The 21424-nt window shown below is 43.1% G+C and overlaps 2 protein-coding genes across 2 annotated transcripts in view; both read right to left on the reverse strand.

The window, feature by feature from the left end:
* Positions 1–5118, reverse strand: part of LOC121546591 (CDK5 and ABL1 enzyme substrate 2-like) — a 100034-nt gene extending 94916 nt beyond the window's left edge. Inside the window, exon 1 of the mRNA XM_041857835.2 lies at positions 4592–5118. Coding sequence (XP_041713769.1) covers positions 4592–5118 — 527 coding nt within the window. The remainder of the gene's footprint in view (positions 1–4591) is intronic.
* A 3262-nt stretch (positions 5119–8380) lies between these two features.
* Positions 8381–21424, reverse strand: part of ccm2l (CCM2 like scaffold protein) — a 63485-nt gene continuing 50441 nt past the window's right edge. Inside the window, exon 12 of the mRNA XM_041857836.2 lies at positions 8381–8784. Coding sequence (XP_041713770.2) covers positions 8381–8784 — 404 coding nt within the window. The remainder of the gene's footprint in view (positions 8785–21424) is intronic.

Raw genomic sequence — 21424 nt, forward strand, 5'->3', positions numbered from 1 at the left:
ACAGTCATGGGTGGTAACTCTACAATTCACTCGAAAAGGCAAGCCACACTGGGAAATTATACTGGGGCGTTATTTTTTATTATTATTATTTGCTGATAGAACTCAAATCTGGGCTGCCTACAGTGACTATCAGTTTGAGTAATGACTACAAAATCATTAAGTAACTGTACTGGGATATTTCAAACAGCTAATGGTGTTTCACCAGATAAAATGCTATTTTACAGTAAACAAATTGACAACAGACTTTCAGCACGCTTTTAGGGAAGGACATTCAACAAGCACAGCACTTACACAAATTACTGATGATTGGCTGAGAGAAATTGATGATAAAAAGATTGTGGGGGCTGTTTTGTTAGACTTCAGTGCGGCTTTTGACATTATCGATCACAGTCTGTTGCTGGAAAAACATATGTGTTATGGCTTTACACCCCCTGCTATAATGTGGATAAAGAGTTACCTGTCTAACAGAACACAGAGGGTGTTCTTTAATGGAAGCCTCTCCAACATAATCCAGGTAGAATCAGGAATTTGAGTAAAGCCAGTGTGTCTATGTATGCGGATGACTCAACACTATACACGTCAGCTACTACAGCGACTGAAATGACTGCAACACTTAACAAAGAGTTGCAGTTAGTTTCGGAATAGGTGGCAAGGAATAAGTTAGTCCCAAATATTTCCAAAACTAAAAGCATTGTATTTGGGACAAATCATTTACTAAACCCTAAACCTCAACTAAATCTTGTAATGAATAATGTGGAAATTGAGCAAGTTGAGGAGACTAAATTGCTTGGAGTAACCCTGGATTGTAAACTGTCATGGTCAAAACATATTGATACAACAGTAGCTAGGATGGGGAGAAGTCTGTCTATAATAAAATAAATTCTTAACAGCACTATCAACAAGGCAGGTCCTACAGGCCCTGGTTTTGTCACACCTAGACTACTGTTCAGTTGTGTGGTCAGGTGCCACAGACGGACTTAGGAAAATTGCAATTGGCTCAGAACAGGGCAGCACGGCTGACCCTTGGATGTACACAGAGCGCTAACATTAATTTGCATGTCAATCTCTCCTGGCTCAAAGTGGAGGAGAGATTGACTTCATCATTACTTGTATTTGTGAGAGGTATTGACATGTTGAATGCACCGAGCTGTCTGTTTGAACTACTGGCACACAGCTCGGACACCCATGCATACCCCACAAGACATGCCACCAGAGGTCTCTTCACAGTCCACAAGTCAAGAACAGACTATGGGAGGCGCACAGTACTACATAGAGCCATGACTACATGAAACTCCATTCCACATCAAGTAACTCATGCCAGCAGTAAAATTTGAATTAATAAACAGATAAAAATACACCTCATGGAACAGCGGGGACTGTGAAGCAACACAAACATAGACACAGACACATGCATACAAACACACGATAACATACGCACTATACACACAGATATGTGTTAGTACAATAGAGGCCTGAGGACACACTTAATATGTTGTGAAATCGAACATCTCATTCCAAAATCATGGGCATTAATATGGAGTTCGTCCCCCCTTTGCTGCTATAACAGCCTCCACTCTTCTGGGAAGGCTTTCCACTAGATGTTGGAACATTGCTGCGGGGACTTGCTTCCATTCAGCCACAAGAGCATCAGTGAGGTTGGGCACTGATGTTGGGTGATTAGGCCTGGCTCACAGTCGGCTTTCCAATTCATCCCAAATGTGTTCGATGGGGTTGAGGTCAGAGCCCTGTGCAGGCCAGTCAAGTTCTTCCACACTGATCTCGACAAATAATTTCTGCATGGACCTCGCTTTGTGCACGGGGGCATCTTCATGCTGAAACAGGAAAGGGCCTTCCCCAAGCCGTTGCCTCAAAGTTGCAAGCATAGAATCGTCTAGAATGTCATTGTATGCTGTAGCGTTAAGATTTCCCTTCACTGGCACTAAGGGGCCTAACCCGAACCATGAAAAACAGCCCCAGACCATAATTCCTCCTCCACCAAGCTTTTACACTATGCTGTAGGGCAGGTAGCCTTCTCCTGTCATCTGCCAAACCCAGATTTGTCCGTCGGACTGCCAGATAGTGAAGCGTGATTCATCACTGAGCACCGTGGTTGGACGCCCTAATGGGTTATGTACCCAATGCATATGGGTCTGGTAAATGTCTTAAATGGCCGATAAATTAAAATGTTCCCGGTCACGTTGTCCTGCGCCACATTTTCCTGACGGAAACCCTGCTTCATACTGTTCCTGTACCATACCGGGGTTTACGGTATTACCGGCAGCTTTTCCTGTACCATACCGGGGTTTACGGTATTACCGGCAGCGTACACAAAGGGGCACTTTTCCTTTTTTTCTTATTGAAACAAATTTAGGCAGCAGGGATGTTGATCCTGGAGGGGATTGATTGTCTCTGCTGTAACTAAGAAGCTTGGTCTTGACGTCTAGCCACTTAGCTAGTAGTAAGTTAAACAAACCAAATGCTGTAGCTATATATATATATATATTATATATTTTTTTCAAACTACCCAGGTATACGGTATATTGGGTATACGACCAAGCCTGTTTTGTCATATTCTGTGGCGCCCCACTAAATGGTATACTGATAGTTGCCAAGCTGCACAGCGTGGTTTGTAAACGAACACACAGCCTAGTCAGTCAGCCGTGTCATTAATTCAGATTAACAGAATAACAGTACTTCATATTACACTGACTCTGCTTTAAAAGCACACAACCTAACCTCCCTAATGGTGATGTAGTGATACAAGTCACCTGACAAAACCCCTGCATGGATAGGGCAAAGTTGGCATATTCTAGAAGCCCCTATAAACTGTAGACTCCACATAACGTCAACATTTCCACCCCCTAGTCTAATAAGTGTGTGTGTGTGTGTGTGTGTCTAATCAGTGTGTGTGTGTGTGTGTGTGTCTAATCAGTGTGTGTGTGTGTGGGGGGGGGGTTAAACTATTGCTTTTCACAGTAACTTGTGCCTATTTGTTTTAATGAACAGACAATCCACCACAATCACCTTTAGTAGAATAGACTGCAGGCTATAACAATACAGTAGAGTTTTGTAGAGAAAATGGCTGTTGACCGTGTGGTGCGAGGACAACAACCTCTCCCTCAACGTGACCAAGACAAAGGAGATGATTGTGGACTACAGGGGGGATAAAAAAGAGGACTGAGCACGCCCCCCATTCTCATCGACGGGGCTGTAGTGGAACAGGTTGAGAGCGTCAAGTTCCTTGGTGTCCACATCACCAACGAACTATCATGGTCCAAACACACCAAGACAGTCGTGAAGAGGGCACGACAAAGCCTATTCCCCCTCAGGAGACTGAAAAGATTTGGCATGGGTCCTCAGATCCTCAAAAAGTTATACAGCTGCACCATCGAGAGCATCCTGACTGGTTGCATCACTGCCTGCTATGGCAACTGCTCGGCCTCCGACCGCAAGGCACTACAGAGGGTAGTGCGTACGGCCCAGTACATCACTGGGGCCAAGCTTCCTGCCATCCAGGACCTCTATACCAGGCGGTGTCAGAGGAAGGCCCTAAAAATTGTCAAAGACTCCCTAGTCATAGACTGTTCTCTCTGCTACCGCACAGCAAGCGGTACCGGAGCGCCAAGTCTAGGTCCAAAAGGCTTCTCAACAGCTTCTACCCCCAAGCCATAAGACTCCTGAACAGCTAATCATGGCTACCCGGACTATTTGCATTTTTTTCTTAAAACTGCATTGTTGGTTAAGGGCTTGTAAGGAAGCATTTCACTGTAATGTCTACACCTGTTGTATTCTGCACATGTGGCAAATACGTTTTGATTTGATTTGACCATGGCTAATTATTTTACTAGTCTTTCAGTTTTTATTGTTATTCTTTTGTTTTTTTATCCTCGTAAATATCTATGTTTTTATTTTCATTGTTTAGAAAAAAAGAAATCAGTGTAGCACTTTGCGTTGCATCCATGTCTGAAATGTGCTATAGAAATAAAGCTTGATTTGATATGATTTATGAAGTAGTGATTAACCTAATGCAGGGCTTCTTTTGAGTAACGGAAGATGACCTGGCTGCTGCGCTTTGTTATTATCATTTAGCCTACTGCAATTGCTATTCACATGGTACAAGTCGTAACTTGTTCCTAATCTACCACAATCAAAATAATAAGCAGCCAATCCACCAGTTACCCTTTGTAGAGGAAATTACAGTTGCGTAACTACACTTTTAAAGCAAGAAATTAAACTCAGCACTGTATTGTGTGACTAAAATGTAAAATGTATTGCCCAGATACAGGGCTTCTTTCAGCTGAACTGACCTGGATGGTTGCTTGTTACATGATAGCCTCATAACAACGTAACACAGCGAGTTAAAATGAGACAATATAACCAACTGATGTTAGTTGTGTGGATAAAGTGACTTCGCATCAAAGCTCTGATCATGTATCAAGACTCACTCACACGTGGACACAGTTGAAATGACAAGATGAGGGATACAGCCAGGAAGGAGTTGGAGTGAGGTGCGCTCACAAACGATGCCAGACACACAGTTATCACAGAAAACTATGCCTCCAGGACACGAATTACACAGCAATAAACTCACCACCGTCCAGATTCCGAAGTCACCGAATTACAACTCTGAACTGACAGCAATGTGGACGACTTCCGCGGTCCGAGTGGAGTAGTAAGGAGACCCGAGGGAGAGAGGAGGTTTCCCTGCGAGGAAAACGAGCCTCCTCGCCTCTCCAGAAATACCTCCGTGGTCCCATCATTGAACGAGTCCGAAGGCAGTACGAGGACGGGCGGGACAGTGATCACCCCGAGTCTCGGTACGGGGCTAACGTTCCCAACGGCCCCACAGCTCACAGACGTTGGTAGGTTCCCGAAGGTCCCATAGCTACTACTAGATCCCGTTGACATCCCGGCCACTGTCGCTCCGATATCGGCCACCAGGAACTCGCCGTCTCGGCGATGGGGGTCTCGGTATCCATGGTCTAACGGTTGAACCGGCCGTCCGTCTAGAGAAATGTTACTAAGGAATAAAAGAGCTGCTTGTCTCCTCCGAGAATCCCTACTTTTCCTCAGGTGTTCTTTACGCGGTTTGGACGTACTGCAGGCGGCAGCCGCCATTCTCGAGTGAAATGATCGCAAGCTGTCAAGGCATCCCACCCGCCGGAGAGAGAACCGGTTCACGCCCCCCTACGGTGTCCATTGGACAGCAGCGACTAATATCTTAAAACGTATTGAACACGGTGAAAGCTGATTGGTCTGTCTTGCTTTTGTAATGAAACCCCCGTTTCAAATGTTTTTCCCCCCTGAGCGCAAGATGTCAAAATGTTTGAGACAATTTGAGAAAAGAGACAATTAATAGCTTTCTAATGGATGCGAATAATGAACTGCAGCTCAGTAGCATATAGGCTATTACATTTGACAATACAAGCTCTTTTCTCAGTAATCCTATAATAATTTCGTAATATCTGTGTTATTAAGGACAAATGCATGAAGGGCTAGGGATAATTAAGCCTACATAGACTATTGAGATATCTGTGACAGATACTACGCAACATTATTCGAGGATGATAAACCGTGGGAAATGATAAAGTGGAGAGATAATCCGCAAAATCCGTTGTTGATTAATTTCTGCAATGATACTTTGTCCTCGGACACACACACACGCACATTATTTTAAATCCTTAATACACCATTTTACACAAAAACTGGCTTTTAAATATCTTTACTAAAACATTCTTTATTGCAAAATGTAATATTAACTTCTACTCAAGCTGCCCGTTGTGTTACCAATCATCAGAAACATGGTGAGAAAAACATCCAAACAACCAACATGAGTTCTGTCTCTTATTTGATCTCTCTGTGTCCCCAGTGCACACAAAGCCCAGCTTGCCGTGTCTCTGGACTAGGACACCAGATCAGGCAGGGAGGTGTTCTGGGCACGGGCAACCCTTGGTGATCATAGGCTGTGCAGTCACACAGACAGGCACACACATAAGCACACACATACACTGGCAGTGTCTGTGGCCATGGGGCAGAAGCTAGGGATTCTGGGAAGGTCAGCTGTGCCACCAGGGAGACTTTGTGTGTAAATGTGTGTGTGCGTGTGTAAGTGTGCGTGTGTGCGTGTGTAGGGTTTGCCACAATTGAGAATGTCAGCAGAGCAGTGCTGGATTCTACATAATCTGGACTGGAATTATGCACCCCAGCTAGGAAGCCAGGCAGAATGGGCCTGGGGGTGTGTTTGTGTGTCATGCAGCTTGCTGCTTCAGATTCATGTGCAGCAGAGAGATATCATCCCTCTTTGAGCCTCCGTCCAAAATGGCACCCTTTTCCTATAGTGAGAGCCCTGGTCAAAAGTAGTGCACTATTTAGGGAATAGGGTACAATTTGGGACGTAACCTATATTTCTCTGACTATCACTGTCCTCCTTCTCTTATCAACACCCAGTCTCTATCACTGATCATCCCCCCGTCTCTATCACTGATCATCACCCAGTCTCTATCACTGATCATCACCATGTCTCTATCACTGATCATCCCCCTGTCTCTATCACTGATCATCACCATGTCTCTATCACTGATCATCCTCCCGTCTCTATCACTGATCATCACCCCGTCTCTATCACTGATCATCACCCCGTCTCTATCACTGATCATCCTCCCGTCTCTATCACTGATCATCCCCCTGTCTCTATCACTGATCATCACCATGTCTCTATCACTGATCCTCACCCTGTCTCTATCACTGATCATCACCCTGTCTCTATCACTGATCATCACCCTGTCTCTATCACTGATCATCCCCCTGTCTCTATCACTGATCATCACCATGTCTCTATCACTGATCCTCAACATGTCTCTATCACTGAGCATCCCCGTCTCTATCACTGATCATCACCATGTCTCTATCACTGATCATCACCATGTCTCTATCACTGATCATCACCCCGTCTCTATCACTGATCATCCCCCTGTCTCTATCACTGATCATCCCCCCGTCTCTATCACTGATCATCACCATGTCTCTATCTCTGATAATCACCATGTCTCTATCTCTGATCATCACCATGTCTCTATCACTGATCATCACCATGTCTCTATCACTGATCATCACCCCGTCTCTATCACTGATCATCACCCCGTCTCTATCACTGATCATCCCCCCGTCTCTATCACTGATCATCACCATGTCTCTATCACTGATCATCCCCCTGTCTCTATCACTGATCATCACCATGTCTCTATCACTGATCATCACCATGTCTCTATCACTGATCATCACCATGTCTCTATCACTGATCATCCCCCTCTCTCTCTCTCACTGATCATCCCCCTCTCTCTCTCTCACTGATCATCCCCCCTCTCTCTCTCTCACTGATCATCCCCCCTCTCTCTCCTAGGCCACTGGTTTCATGACACCCCCCCTCCTTCTCGCCCCCTCTCCCTCTCACCCCCTCTCCCTCTCTCCCCCTCTCTTTCCCTCTCCTTCTCTCCCTCTACAGAAGCATGGAGATCCTAGACCACTGTCTTAATGACACCCCTACCTTATCTCTCTCTCTCTCTCTCTCTCTCTCTCTCTCTCTCTCTCTCCCTTGTTATTCATTAATGGTAGTCGTGGGCCAAAACCAGGATGCAAATAGCATGTAAATGAGTTGAATCCAAAGGCATGTTGATGCAAAGTGCTTGTATGCGTCCCAAATGGCACCCTATTCCCTTCATCGTGCACTACTTTTGACCAGGACCCATAGGACTCTGGTCAAAAGTAGTGCACTGCACATATATAGGGGATATGGTGCCATTTGGGACGTACCCCTGTTTGTCAACAGAACCAGGCAGCGGTCGCTACAGTCTTAGAAAAAAGGGTTCCAAAAGGATTATTCGGCTGTCCCCATAGGAGAACCCTCTGTGGAAAGGGTTCTACCTGGAACCAAAAAGGGCTCTACCTGGAACCAAAAAGGGTTCTTCAAAGGGTTCTCCTATGAAGACAGCCAAAGAACCCTTTTAGGTTCTAGATAGCACCTTTTTTTGTGAATGTATGAGGATTACACAGGGATAAAAGCTTAGGGGTGCGACCCAAATGGCACCCTATACCCTACATAGTGCACTACTTTTGACCAGAGCCCTACGACTAAATGAGTTAGAGGGACAAAGGAATGTTTAACACTCATTTGGTGATTCACTACGTCCTCAATGAGAGTTAAGCTGCTGATATGGAAACGAAAAGATGGCCCCTCAGCCTTACGACTCAGGTGCCATCTACTGCCGTTGTGCCCTTGCACAAGGCATTTAATCTCCAAACGCTGTGGCTGACCCTGTGGCTGACCCTGTGGCTGACCCTGTGCTACTCTCAGTCTCTTGTGTGTGTGTGTGTGTGTGTGGTGTCATGATATTGTGACTACATTTCTGTTCCACAATGACCCCATCTCCTCCTCACAGATAATAATCCTCCTCCTCAATGTCTCCCTGACACCCCCCCTGCTCTCCCTGCCACCCCCCTGCTCTCCCTGCCACCCCCCCTGCTCTCCCTGCCACCCCCCCTGTTCATGTTGGAACCCCAGGGCCTCGATGTCGTGTGTGATGTCACTGATCCTGCGGTTGAAGTCCTGTGAGCCCGAGGGGAGTGACCAACTGTCGTAACCCCGCACGGCCGTTGCCGCCGTACTGCTCATGCTCCGTTTGATCCGGCCAAAGCTGTCCGTCAGAATGCCCCCCTCCCGGATCCCGATGCCTTCTAGGAAGCTCTCGAAGACGCCCACGTCCTTGTCTGGGATGAAGGGACGCATGCCTGGAGGAGAGAGACAGAGAGGAAGACACAGTCAGACTTAGTGCCTGGGGAACAGAGAGGGGAACAGAGAGGGGAACAGAGAGGGGGACAGAGAGGGGAACAGAGAGGGGAACAGAGAGGGGACAGAGAGGGGAACAGAGAGGGAACAGAGAGGGGAACAGAGAGGGGACAGAGAGGGGACAGAGAGGGGAACAGAGAGGGGATGGAGAGGGGACAGAGAGGGGACAGAGAGGGAACAGAGAGGGGACAGAGAGGGGAACAGAGAGGGGATGGAGAGGGGACAGAGAGGGGAACAGAGAGGGGAACAGAGAGGGGACAGAGAGGGGACAGAGAGGGAACAGAGAGGGGAACAGAGAGGGGACAGAGAGGGGACAGAGAGGGGAACAGAGAGGGGATGGAGAGGGGGACAGAGAGGGGACAGAGAGGGGGACAGAGAGGGGAACAGAGAGGGGGACAGAGAGGGGAACAGAGAGGGGAACAGAGAGGGAACAGAGAGGGGACAGAGAGGGGAACAGAGAGGGGAACAGAGAGGGGACAGAGAGGGGAACAGAGAGGGGAACAGAGAGGGAACAGAGAGGGGACAGAGAGGGGAACAGAGAGGGGACAGTCATTCCCGGGGAACAGAGACGGGAACAGTCATTCTTGAAGAACAGAGAGGGGAACAGAGAGGGGAACAGAGAGGGGAACAGAGAGGGGAACAGAGAGGGGACAGAGAGGGGAACAGAGAGGGGAACAGAGAGGGGAACAGAGAGGGGAACAGAGAGGGAACAGAGAGGGGAACAGAGAGGGGACAGAGAGGGGAACAGAGAGGGAACAGAGAGGGGAACAGAGAGGGGAACAGAGAGGGAACAGAGAGGGGAACAGAGAGGGGAACAGAGAGGGGGACAGAGAGGGGAACAGAGAGGGGAACAGAGAGGGGAACAGAGAGGGGACAGAGAGGGGAACAGAGAGGGGACAGAGAGGGGACAGAGAGGGGAACAGAGAGGGGACAGAGAGGGGGACAGAGAGGGAACAGAGAGGGGAACAGAGAGGGGAACAGAGAGGGGACAGAGAGGGGGACAGAGAGGGGAACAGAGAGGGGGACAGAGAGGGAACAGTCATTCCTGGGGAACAGAGAGGGACACAGCCATTCTTGAAGAACAGAGAGGGGAACAGTCATTCCCGGGGAACAGAGACGGGAACAGTCATTCTTGAAGAACAGAGAGTGGAACAGTCATTCCTGGGGAACAGAGAGTGGAACAGTCATTCCCGGGGAACAGAGAGGGAAACAGCCATTCCTGGGGAACAGAGAGGGGAACAGTCATTCCTGGGGAGGAGACATGGGAACAGTCATTCCTGGGGAACAGAGAGGGGAACAGCCATTCCTGGGGAACAGAGATGGGAACAGTCATTGGTATGGGACGAGACACAAGGTTATAGCTGGGGTTAAGGTTAGGGACTAGACAAGGTTATAGCTGGGGTTAAGGTTAGAGACTAGACAAGGTTATAGCTGGGGTTAAGGTTAGGGACTAGACAAGGTTATAGCTGGGGTTAAGGTTAGAGACACAAGGTTATAGCTGGGGTTAAGGTTAGGGACTAGACAAGGTTATAGCTGGGGTTAAGGTTAGAGACACAAGGTTATAGCTGGGGTTAAGGTTAGGGACTAGACAAGGTTATAGCTGGGGTTAAGGTTAGAGACACAAGGTTATAGCTGGGGTTAAGGTTAGGGACTAGACAAGGTTATAGCCAGCCCACAGCTGGTGACCAGTGCTGCTGAATGAATGAACATACCTGGGAAAGGACAGGAAGATGGGAAGGCTTAGTGTGTCTTAGTGTGTCTTAGGGTATCTGTGTGTTTTAGTGTGTCTTAGTGTCTCTTATGATATCTGTGTGTTTTAGTGTGTCTTAGGATATCTGTGTGTTTTAGTGTGTCTTAGGATATCTGTGTGTCTTAGTGTGTCTTAGGGTATATGTGTGTCTTAGTGTGTCTTAGGGTATCTGTGTGTCTTAGTGTGTCTTAGTGTGTCTTAGGATATCTGTGTGTCTTAGTGTGTCTTAGGGTATATGTGTGTCTTAGGGTATCTGTGTGTCTTAGTGTGTCTTAGTGTGTCTTAGGATATCTGTGTGTCTTAGTGTGTCTTAGGATATCTGTGTGTCTTAGTGTGTCTTAGGATATCTGTGTGTCTTAGTGTGTCTTAGGATATCTGTGTGTCTTAGTGTGTCTTAGTGTGTCTTAGGGTATCTGTGTGTCTTAGTGTGTTTTAGTGTGTCTTAGGGTATCTGTGTGTCTTAGTGTGTCTTAGGATATCTGTGTGTCTTAGGGTATCTGTGTGTCTTAGTGTGTCTTAGTGTGTCTTAGGATATCTGTGTGTCTTAGTGTGTCTTAGGATATCTGTGTGTTTTAGTGTGTCTTAGGATATCTGTGTGTTTTAGTGTGTCTTAGGATATCTGTCTGTCTTAGTGTGTCTTAAGATATCTGTGTGTTTTAGTGTGTCTTAGTGTATCTGTGTGTCTTAGTGTGTCTTAGTGTATCTGTGTGTCTTAGTGTGTCTTAGTGTATCTGTGTGTTTTAGTGTGTCTTAGTGTGTCTTAGGGTATCTGTGTGTTTTAGTGTGTCTTAGTGTGTCTTAGGATATCTGTGTGTCTTAGTGTGTCTTAGGATATCTGTGTGTCTTAGTGTGTCTTAGGATATCTGTGTGTCTTAGTGTGTCTTAGGATATCTGTGTGTTTTAGTGTGTCTTAGTGTATCTGTGTGTCTTAGTGTGTCTTAGTGTATCTGTGTGTCTTAGTGTGTCTTAGGATGTCTTAGGGTATCTGTGTGTCTTAGTGTGTCTTAGTGTATCTGTGTGTTTTAGTGTGTCTTAGTGTATCTGTGTGTTTTAGTGTGTCTTAGTGTGTCTTAGGATATCTGTGTGTTTTAGTGTGTCTTAGTGTGTCTTAGTGTATCTGTGTGTCTTAGTGTGTCTTAGGATATCTGTGTGTCTTAGTGTGTCTTAGGATATCTGTATGTTTTAGTGTGTCTTAGTGTGTCTTAGTGTATCTGTGTGTCTTAGTGTGTCTTAGGATATCTGTGTGTCTTAGTGTGTCTTAGTGTATCTGTGTGTTTTAGTGTGTCTTAGTGTGTCTTAGTGTATCTGTGTGTCTTAGTGTGTCTTAGGATATCTGTGTGTTTTAGTGTGTCTTAGTGTGTCTTAGTGTATCTGTGTGTTTTAGTGTGTCTTAGTGTGTCTTAGTGTATCTGTGTGTCTTAGTGTGTCTTAGGATATCTGTGTGTTTTAGTGTGTCTTAGTGTGTCTTAGTGTATCTGTGTGTCTTAGTGTGTCTTAGGATATCTGTGTGTCTTAGTGTGTCTTAGGATATATGTGTGTTTTAGTGTGTCTTAGTGTGTCTTAGGATATCTGTGTGTTTTAGTGTGTCTTAGTGTGTCTTAGGATATCTGTGTGTCTTAGGGTATCTGTGTGTTTTAGTGTGTCTTAGTGTGTCTTAGGGTATCTGTGTGTTTTAGTGTGTCTTAGGGTATCTGTGTGTCTTAGGGTATCTGTGTGTTTTAGTGTGTCTTAGTGTGTCTTAGGATATCTGTGTGTCTTAGGGTATCTGTGTGTTTTAGTGTGTCTTAGGGTATCTGTGTGTCTTATGGTATCTGTGTGTTTTAGTGTGTTTTAGTGTGTCTTAGTGTGTCTTAGTGTGTCTTAGTGTATCTTAGGATATCTGTGTGTTTTAGTGTGTCTTAGGGTATCTGTGTGTCTTAGTGTATCTTAGGATATCTGTGTGTCTTAGTGTGTCTTAGGGTATCTGTGTGTTTTAGTGTGTCTTAGGGTATCTGTGTGTCTTAGGATATCTGTGTGTTTTAGTGTGTCTTAAGGTATCTGTGTGTTTTAGTGTGTCTTAGGGTATCTGTGTGTCTTAGTGTGTCTTAGTGTATCTTAGGGTATCTGTGTGTTTTAGTGTGTCTTAGTGTATCTTAGGATATCTGTGTGTTTTAGTGTGTCTTAAGGTATCTGTGTGTTTTAGTGTGTCTTAGGGTATCTGTGTGTCTTAGGATATCTGTGTGTCTTAGTGTGTCTCAGTGTATCTGTGTGTTTTAGTGTGTCTTAGGGTATCTGTGTGTCTTAGGATATCTGTGTGTTTTAGTGTGTCTTAGTGTATCTTAGGATATCTGTGTGTCTTAGGATATCTGTGTGTTTTAGTGTGTCTTAGTGTATCTTAGGATATCTGTGTGTCTTAGGATATCTGTGTGTTTTAGTGTGTCTTAGTGTGTCTTAGGGTATCTGTGTGTCTTAGTGTGTCTTAGTGTGTCTTAGTGTGTCTTAGGATATCTGTGTGTCTTAGGATATCTGTGTGTTTTAGTGTGTCTTAGTGTATCTTAGGATATCTGTGTGTCTTAGGATATCTGTGTGTTTTAGTGTGTCTTAGTGTATCTTAGGATATCTGTGTGTCTTAGGATATCTGTGTGTTTTAGTGTGTCTTAGTGTATCTTAGGATATCTGTGTGTCTTAGGATATCTGTGTGTTTTAGTGTGTCTTAGTGTGTCTTAGGGTATCTGTGTGTCTTAGTGTGTCTTAGTGTGTCTTAGTGTGTCTTAGTGTGTCTTAGTGTGTCTTAGTGTGTCTTAGTGTGTCTTAGGATATCTGTGTGTTTTAGTGTGTCTTAGGGTATCTGTGTGTCTTAGTGTGTCTTAGTGTGTCTTAGTGTGTCTTAGTGTGTCTTAGTGTGTCTTAGTGTATCTGTGTGTCTTAGTGTGTTTTAGTGTGTCTTAGTGTATCTGTGTGTCTTAGTGTGTCTTAGTGTGTCTTAGTGTGTCTTAGTGTGTCTTAGTGTGTCTTAGTGTATCTGTGTGTCTTAGTGTGTCTTAGTGTATCTGTGTGTCTTAGTGTGTCTTAGTGTGTCTTAGTGTATCTGTGTGTCTTAGTGTGTCTTAGTGTGTCTTAGTGTGTCTTAGTGTGTCTTAGTGTGTCTTAGTGTGTCTTAGTGTATCTGTGTGTCTTAGTGTGTCTTAGTGTGTCTTAGTGTATCTGTGTGTCTTAGTGTGTCTTAGTGTGTCTTAGTGTATCTGTGTGTCTTAGTGTGTCTTAGTGTGTCTTAGTGTATCTGTGTGTCTTAGTGTGTCTTAGTGTGTCTTAGTGTGTCTTAGTGTGTCTTAGTGTGTCTTAGTGTGTCTGTGTGTCTTAGTGTGTCTTAGTGTGTCTTAGTGTGTCTTAGTGTATCTTAGTGTATCTTAGTGTATCTGTGTGTCTTAGTGTGTCTTAGTGTGTCTTAGTGTGTCTTAGTGTGTCTTAGTGTGTCTTAGTGTGTCTTAGTGTATCTGTGTGTCTTAGTGTGTCTTAGTGTATCTGTGTGTCTTAGTGTATCTGTGTGTCTTAGTGTGTCTTAGTGTGTCTTAGTGTGTCTTAGTGTATCTTAGTGTGTCTTAGTGTGTCTTAGTGTGTCTTAGTGTGTCTTAGTGTGTCTTAGTGTATCTGTGTGTCTTAGTGTGTCTTAGTGTGTCTTAGTGTGTCTTAGTGTGTCTTAGTGTATCTGTGTGTCTTAGTGTGTCTTAGTGTGTCTTAGTGTGTCTTAGTGTATCTGTGTGTCTTAGTGTGTCTTAGTGTGTCTTAGTGTGTCTTAGTGTATCTGTGTGTCTTAGTGTGTCTTAGTGTGTCTTAGTGTGTCTTAGTGTGTCTTAGTGTGTCTTAGTGTATCTGTGTGTCTTAGTGTGTCTTAGGATATCTGTGTGTCTTAGTGTGTCTTAGTGTGTCTGTGTGTCTTAGTGTGTCTTAGTGTGTCTTAGTGTATCTGTGTGTCTTAGTGTGTCTTAGGATATATGTGTGTCTTAGTGTGTCTTAGTGTGTCTTAGTGTGTCTTAGTGTGTCTTAGTGTGTCTTAGTGTGTCTTAGTGTGTCTTAGTGTGTCTTAGTGTGTCTTAGTGTGTCTTAGTGTATCTGTGTGTCTTAGTGTGTCTTAGTGTGTCTTAGTGTATCTTAGTGTGTCTTAGTGTGTCTTAGTGTGTCTTAGTGTGTCTTAGTGTGTCTTAGTGTGTCTTAGTGTATCTTAGTGTGTCTTAGTGTGTCTGTGTGTCTTAGGGTATCTTAGTGTGTCTTAGTGTGTCTTAGTGTGTCTTAGTGTGTCTTAGTGTGTCTTAGTGTATCTGTGTGTCTTAGTGTGTCTTAGTGTGTCTTAGTGTGTCTTAGTGTGTCTTAGTGTGTCTTAGTGTGTCTTAGTGTGTCTTAGTGTATCTGTGTGTCTTAGTGTATCTGTGTATCTTAGTGTGTCTTAGGGTATCTTAGTGTGTATTTGTGTGTCTTAGTGTGTCTTAGTGTGTCTTAGTGTGTCTTAGTGTGTCTTAGTGTATCTGTGTATCTTAGTGTGTCTTAGTGTGTCTTAGTGTGTCTTAGTGTGTCTTAGTGTGTCTTAGTGTGTCTTAGTGTGTCTTAGTGTATCTGTGTATCTTAGTGTGTCTTAGTGTGTCTTAGTGTATCTGTGTGTCTTAGTGTGTCTTAGTGTGTCTTAGTGTATCTGTGTGTCTTAGTGTGTCTTAGTGTGTCTTAGTGTGTCTTAGTGTGTCTTAGTGTGTCTTAGTGTGTCTTAGTGTGTCTTAGTGTGTCTTAGTGTATCTGTGTGTCTTAGTGTGTCTTAGTGTGTCTTAGTGTATCTTAGTGTGTCTTAGTGTGTCTTAGTGTGTCTTAGTGTATCTGTGTGTCTTAGTGTGTCTTAGTGTATCTGTGTGTCTTAGTGTGTCTTAGTGTGTCTTAGTGTATCTTAGTGTGTCTTAGTGTGTCTTAGTGTGTCTTAGTGTGTCTTAGTGTGTCTTAGTGTGTCTTAGTGTGTCTTAGTGTATCTGTGTGTCTCTGTGTGTCTTAGTGTATCTGTGTGTCTTAGTGTGTCTTAGGATATCTATGTGTCTTAGTGTGTCTTAGTGTGTCTTAGTGTATCTGTGTGTCTTAGTGTGTCTTAGTGTGTCTTAGGATATCTGTGTGTTTTAGTGTGTCTTAGTGTGTCTTAGTGTGTCTTAGTGTGTCTTAGTGTGTCTTAGTGTGTCTTAGTGTGTCTTAGTGTGTCTTAGTGTATCTGTGTGTCTTAGTGTGTCTTAGTGTGTCTTAGTGTGTCTTAGTGTGTCTTAGTGTGTCTTAGTGTGTCTTAGTGTATCTGTGTGTCTTAGTGTGTCTTAGTGTGTCTGTGTGTCTTAGTGTGTCTTAGGATATCTGTGTGTCTTAGTGTGTCTTAGTGTGTCTTATTGTATCTGTGTGTCTTAGTGTGTCTTAGTGTATCTGTGTGTCTTAGTGTGTCTTAGTGTATCTGTGTGTCTTAGTGTGTCTTTGTGTATCTGTGTGTCTTAGTGTGTCTTAGTGTGTCTTAGTGTATCTGTGTGTTTTAGTGTGTCTTAGTGTTTCTTAGTGTATCTGTGTGTTTTAGTGTGTCTTAGTGTGTCTTAGTGTATCTGTGTGTTTTAGTGTGTCTTAGTGTATCTGTGTGTCTTAGTGTGTCTTAGTGTGTCTTAGTGTGTCTTAGTGTATCTGTGTGTTTTAGTGTGTCTTAGTGTGTCTTAGTGTATCTGTGTGTCTTAGTGTGTCTTAGTGTGTCTTAGTGTATCTGTGTGTCTTAGTGTGTCTTAGTGTATCTGTGTGTCTTAGTGTGTCTTAGTGTATCTGTGTGTCTTAGTGTGTCTTAGTGTGTCTTAGTGTATCTGTGTGTCTTAGTGTGTCTTAGTGTATCTGTGTGTCTTAGTGTGTCTTAGTGTATCTGTGTGTCTTAGTGTGTCTTAGTGTGTCTTAGTGTATCTGTGTGTCTTAGTGTGTCTTAGTGTGTCTTAGTGTATCTGTGTGTCTTAGTGTGTCTTAGTGTATCTGTGTGTCTTAGTGTATCTTAGTGTATCTGTGTGTCTTAGTGTGTCTTAGTGTGTCTTAGTGTATCTGTGTGTTTTAGTGTGTCTTAGTGTGTCTTAGTGTATCTGTGTGTTTTAGTGTGTCTTAGTGTGTCTGTGTATCTTAGTGTGTCTTAGTGTATCTGTGTGTCTTAGTGTGTCTTAGTGTGTCTTAGTGTATCTGTGTGTCTTAGTGTGTCTTAGTGTGTCTTAGTGTGTCTTAGTGTGTCTTAGTGTGTCTTAGTGTGTCTTAGTGTGTCTTAGTGTGTCTTAGTGTATCTGTGTGTCTTAGTGTGTCTTAGTGTGTCTTAGTGTATCTGTGTGTTTTAGTGTGTCTTAGTGTATCTTAGTGTGTCTTAGTGTGTCTTAGTGTGTCTTAGTGTGTCTTAGTGTATCTGTGTGTCTTAGTGTGTCTTAGTGTGTCTTAGTGTGTCTTAGTGTGTCTTAGTGTGTCTTAGTGTGTCTTAGTGTGTCTTAGTGTGTCTTAGTGTGTCTTAGTGTGTCTTAGTGTATCTGTGTGTCTCTGTGTGTCTTAGTGTATCTGTGTGTCTTAGTGTGTCTTAGGATATCTATGTGTCTTAGTGTGTCTTAGTGTGTCTTAGTGTATCTGTGTGTCTTAGTGTGTCTTAGTGTGTCTTAGGATATCTGTGTGTTTTAGTGTGTCTTAGTGTGTCTTAGTGTGTCTTAGTGTGTCTTAGTGTGTCTTAGTGTGTCTTAGTGTGTCTTAGTGTGTCTTAGTGTATCTTAGTGTGTCTTAGTGTGTCTTAGTGTGTCTTAGTGTGTCTTAGTGTGTCTTAGTGTGTCTTAGTGTGTCTTAGTGTGTCTTAGTGTATCTGTGTGTCTTAGTGTGTCTTAGTGTGTCTGTGTGTCTTAGTGTGTCTTAGGATATCTGTGTGTCTTAGTGTGTCTTAGTGTGTCTTAGTGTATCTGTGTGTCTTAGTGTGTCTTAGTGTATCTGTGTGTCTTAGTGTGTCTTAGTGTATCTGTGTGTCTTAGTGTGTCTTTGTGTATCTGTGTGTCTTAGTGTGTCTTAGTGTGTCTTAGTGTATCTGTGTGTTTTAGTGTGTCTTAGTGTGTCTTAGTGTATCTGTGTGTTTTAGTGTGTCTTAGTGTGTCTTAGTGTATCTGTGTGTTTTAGTGTGTCTTAGTGTATCTGTGTGTCTTAGTGTGTCTTAGTGTGTCTTAGTGTGTCTTAGTGTATCTGTGTGTTTTAGTGTGTCTTAGTGTGTCTTAGTGTATCTGTGTGTCTTAGTGTGTCTTAGTGTGTCTTAGTGTGTCTTAGTGTGTCTTAGTGTGTCTTAGTGTGTCTTAGTGTATCTGTGTGTCTTAGTGTGTCTTAGTGTGTCTTAGTGTATCTGTGTATCTTAGTGTGTCTTAGTGTGTCTTAGTGTATCTGTGTGTCTTAGTGTGTCTTAGTGTATCTGTGTGTCTTAGTGTGTCTTAGTGTGTCTTAGTGTATCTGTGTGTCTTAGTGTGTCTTAGTGTGTCTTAGTGTGTCTTAGTGTGTCTTAGTGTGTCTTAGTGTGTCTTAGTGTGTCTTAGTGTATCTGTGTGTCTTAGTGTATCTGTGTATCTTAGTGTGTCTTAGGGTATCTTAGTGTGTATTTGTGTGTCTTAGTGTGTCTTAGTGTGTCTTAGTGTGTCTTAGTGTGTCTTAGTGTATCTGTGTATCTTAGTGTGTCTTAGTGTGTCTTAGTGTGTCTTAGTGTGTCTTAGTGTGTCTTAGTGTGTCTTAGTGTGTCTTAGTGTGTCTTAGTGTATCTGTGTATCTTAGTGTGTCTTAGTGTGTCTTAGTGTATCTGTGTGTCTTAGTGTGTCTTAGTGTATCTGTGTGTCTTAGTGTGTCTTAGTGTGTCTTAGTGTATCTGTGTGTCTTAGTGTGTCTTAGTGTGTCTTAGTGTATCTGTGTGTCTTAGTGTGTCTTAGTGTGTCTTAGTGTGTCTTAGTGTGTCTTAGTGTGTCTTAGTGTATCTTAGTGTATCTGTGTGTCTTAGTGTGTCTTAGTGTGTCTTAGTGTGTCTTAGTGTGTCTTAGTGTGTCTTAGTGTGTCTTAGTGTATCTGTGTGTCTTAGTGTGTCTTAGTGTATCTGTGTGTCTTAGTGTATCTGTGTGTCTTAGTGTGTCTTAGTGTGTCTTAGTGTGTCTTAGTGTATCTTAGTGTGTCTTAGTGTGTCTTAGTGTGTCTTAGTGTGTCTTAGTGTGTCTTAGTGTATCTGTGTGTCTTAGTGTGTCTTAGTGTGTCTTAGTGTGTCTTAGTGTGTCTTAGTGTATCTGTGTGTCTTAGTGTGTCTTAGTGTGTCTTAGTGTGTCTTAGTGTGTCTTAGTGTATATGTGTGTCTTAGTGTGTCTTAGTGTGTCTTAGTGTGTCTTAGTGTATCTGTGTGTCTTAGTGTGTCTTAGTGTGTCTTAGTGTGTCTTAGTGTGTCTTAGTGTGTCTTAGTGTATCTGTGTGTCTTAGTGTGTCTTAGGATATCTGTGTGTCTTAGTGTGTCTTAGTGTGTCTGTGTGTCTTAGTGTGTCTTAGTGTGTCTTAGTGTATCTGTGTGTCTTAGTGTGTCTTAGGATATATGTGTGTCTTAGTGTGTCTTAGTGTGTCTTAGTGTGTCTTAGTGTGTCTTAGTGTGTCTTAGTGTGTCTTAGTGTGTCTTAGTGTGTCTTAGTGTATCTGTGTGTCTTAGTGTGTCTTAGTGTGTCTTAGTGTATCTTAGTGTGTCTTAGTGTGTCTTAGTGTGTCTTAGTGTGTCTTAGTGTGTCTTAGTGTGTCTTAGTGTATCTTAGTGTGTCTTAGTGTGTCTGTGTGTCTTAGGGTATCTTAGTGTGTCTTAGTGTGTCTTAGTGTGTCTTAGTGTGTCTTAGTGTGTCTTAGTGTATCTGTGTGTCTTAGTGTGTCTTAGTGTGTCTTAGTGTGTCTTAGTGTGTCTTAGTGTGTCTTAGTGTGTCTTAGTGTGTCTTAGTGTATCTGTGTGTCTTAGTGTATCTGTGTATCTTAGTGTGTCTTAGGGTATCTTAGTGTGTATTTGTGTGTCTTAGTGTGTCTTAGTGTGTCTTAGTGTGTCTTAGTGTGTCTTAGTGTATCTGTGTATCTTAGTGTGTCTTAGTGTGTCTTAGTGTGTCTTAGTGTGTCTTAGTGTGTCTTAGTGTGTCTTAGTGTGTCTTAGTGTATCTGTGTATCTTAGTGTGTCTTAGTGTGTCTTAGTGTATCTGTGTGTCTTAGTGTGTCTTAGTGTGTCTTAGTGTATCTGTGTGTCTTAGTGTGTCTTAGTGTGTCTTAGTGTGTCTTAGTGTGTCTTAGTGTGTCTTAGTGGTTCTTAGTGTGTCTTAGTGTGTCTTAGTGTGTCTTAGTGTATCTGTGTGTCTTAGTGTGTCTTAGTGTGTCTTAGTGTATCTGTGTGTTTTAGTGTGTCTTAGTGTATCTTAGTGTGTCTTAGTGTGTCTTAGTGTGTCTTAGTGTATCTGTGTGTCTTAGTGTGTCTTAGTGTATCTGTGTGTCTTAGTGTGTCTTAGTGTGTCTTAGTGTATCTTGAGTGTGTCTTAGTGTGTCTTAGTGTGTCTTAGTGTGTCTTAGTGTGTCTTAGTGTGTCTTAGTGTGTCTTAGTGTATCTGTGTGTCTCTGTGTGTCTTAGTGTATCTGTGTGTCTTAGTGTGTCTTAGGATATCTATGTGTCTTAGTGTGTCTTAGTGTGTCTTAGTGTATCTGTGTGTCTTAGTGTGTCTTAGTGTGTCTTAGGATATCTGTGTGTTTTAGTGTGTCTTAGTGTGTCTTAGTGTGTCTTAGTGTGTCTTAGTGTGTCTTAGTGTGTCTTAGTGTGTCTTAGTGTATCTGTGTGTCTTAGTGTGTCTTAGTGTGTCTTAGTGTGTCTTAGTGTGTCTTAGTGTGTCTTAGTGTGTCTTAGTGTATCTGTGTGTCTTAGTGTGTCTTAGTGTGTCTGTGTGTCTTAGTGTGTCTTAGGATATCTATGTGTCTTAGTGTGTCTTAGTGTGTCTTAGTGTATCTGTGTGTCTTAGTGTGTCTTAGTGTGTCTTAGGATATCTGTGTGTTTTAGTGTGTCTTAGTGTGTCTTAGTGTGTCTTAGTGTGTCTTAGTGTGTCTTAGTGTGTCTTAGTGTGTCTTAGTGTGTCTTAGTGTATCTGTTTGTCTTAGTGTGTCTTAGTGTGTCTTAGTGTGTCTTAGTGTGTCTTAGTGTGTCTTAGTGTGTCTTAGTGTGTCTTAGTGTGTCTTAGTGTATCTGTGTGTCTTAGTGTGTCTTAGTGTGTCTGTGTGTCTTAGTGTGTCTTAGGATATCTGTGTGTCTTAGTGTGTCTTAGTGTGTCTTAGTGTATCTGTGTGTCTTAGTGTGTCTTAGTGTATCTGTGTGTCTTAGTGTGTCTTAGTGTATCTGTGTGTCTTAGTGTGTCTTTGTGTATCTGTGTGTCTTAGTGTGTCTTAGTGTGTCTTAGTGTATCTGTGTGTTTTAGTGTGTCTTAGTGTGTCTTAGTGTATCTGTGTGTTTTAGTGTGTCTTAGTGTGTCTTAGTGTATCTGTGTGTTTTAGTGTGTCTTAGTGTATCTGTGTGTCTTAGTGTGTCTTAGTGTGTCTTAGTGTGTCTTAGTGTATCTGTGTGTTTTAGTGTGTCTTAGTGTGTCTTAGTGTATCTGTGTGTCTTAGTGTGTCTTAGTGTGTCTTAGTGTGTCTTAGTGTGTCTTAGTGTGTCTTAGTGTGTCTTAGTGTATCTGTGTGTCTTAGTGTGTCTTAGTGTGTCTTAGTGTATCTGTGTGTCTTAGTGTGTCTTAGTGTGTCTTAGTGTATCTGTGTGTCTTAGTGTGTCTTAGTGTGTCTTAGTGTAT

The sequence above is a fragment of the Coregonus clupeaformis genome, chromosome 30 (assembly GCF_020615455.1).
Source record: "Coregonus clupeaformis isolate EN_2021a chromosome 30, ASM2061545v1, whole genome shotgun sequence".
Lineage (NCBI taxonomy): Eukaryota > Metazoa > Chordata > Actinopteri > Salmoniformes > Salmonidae > Coregonus > Coregonus clupeaformis.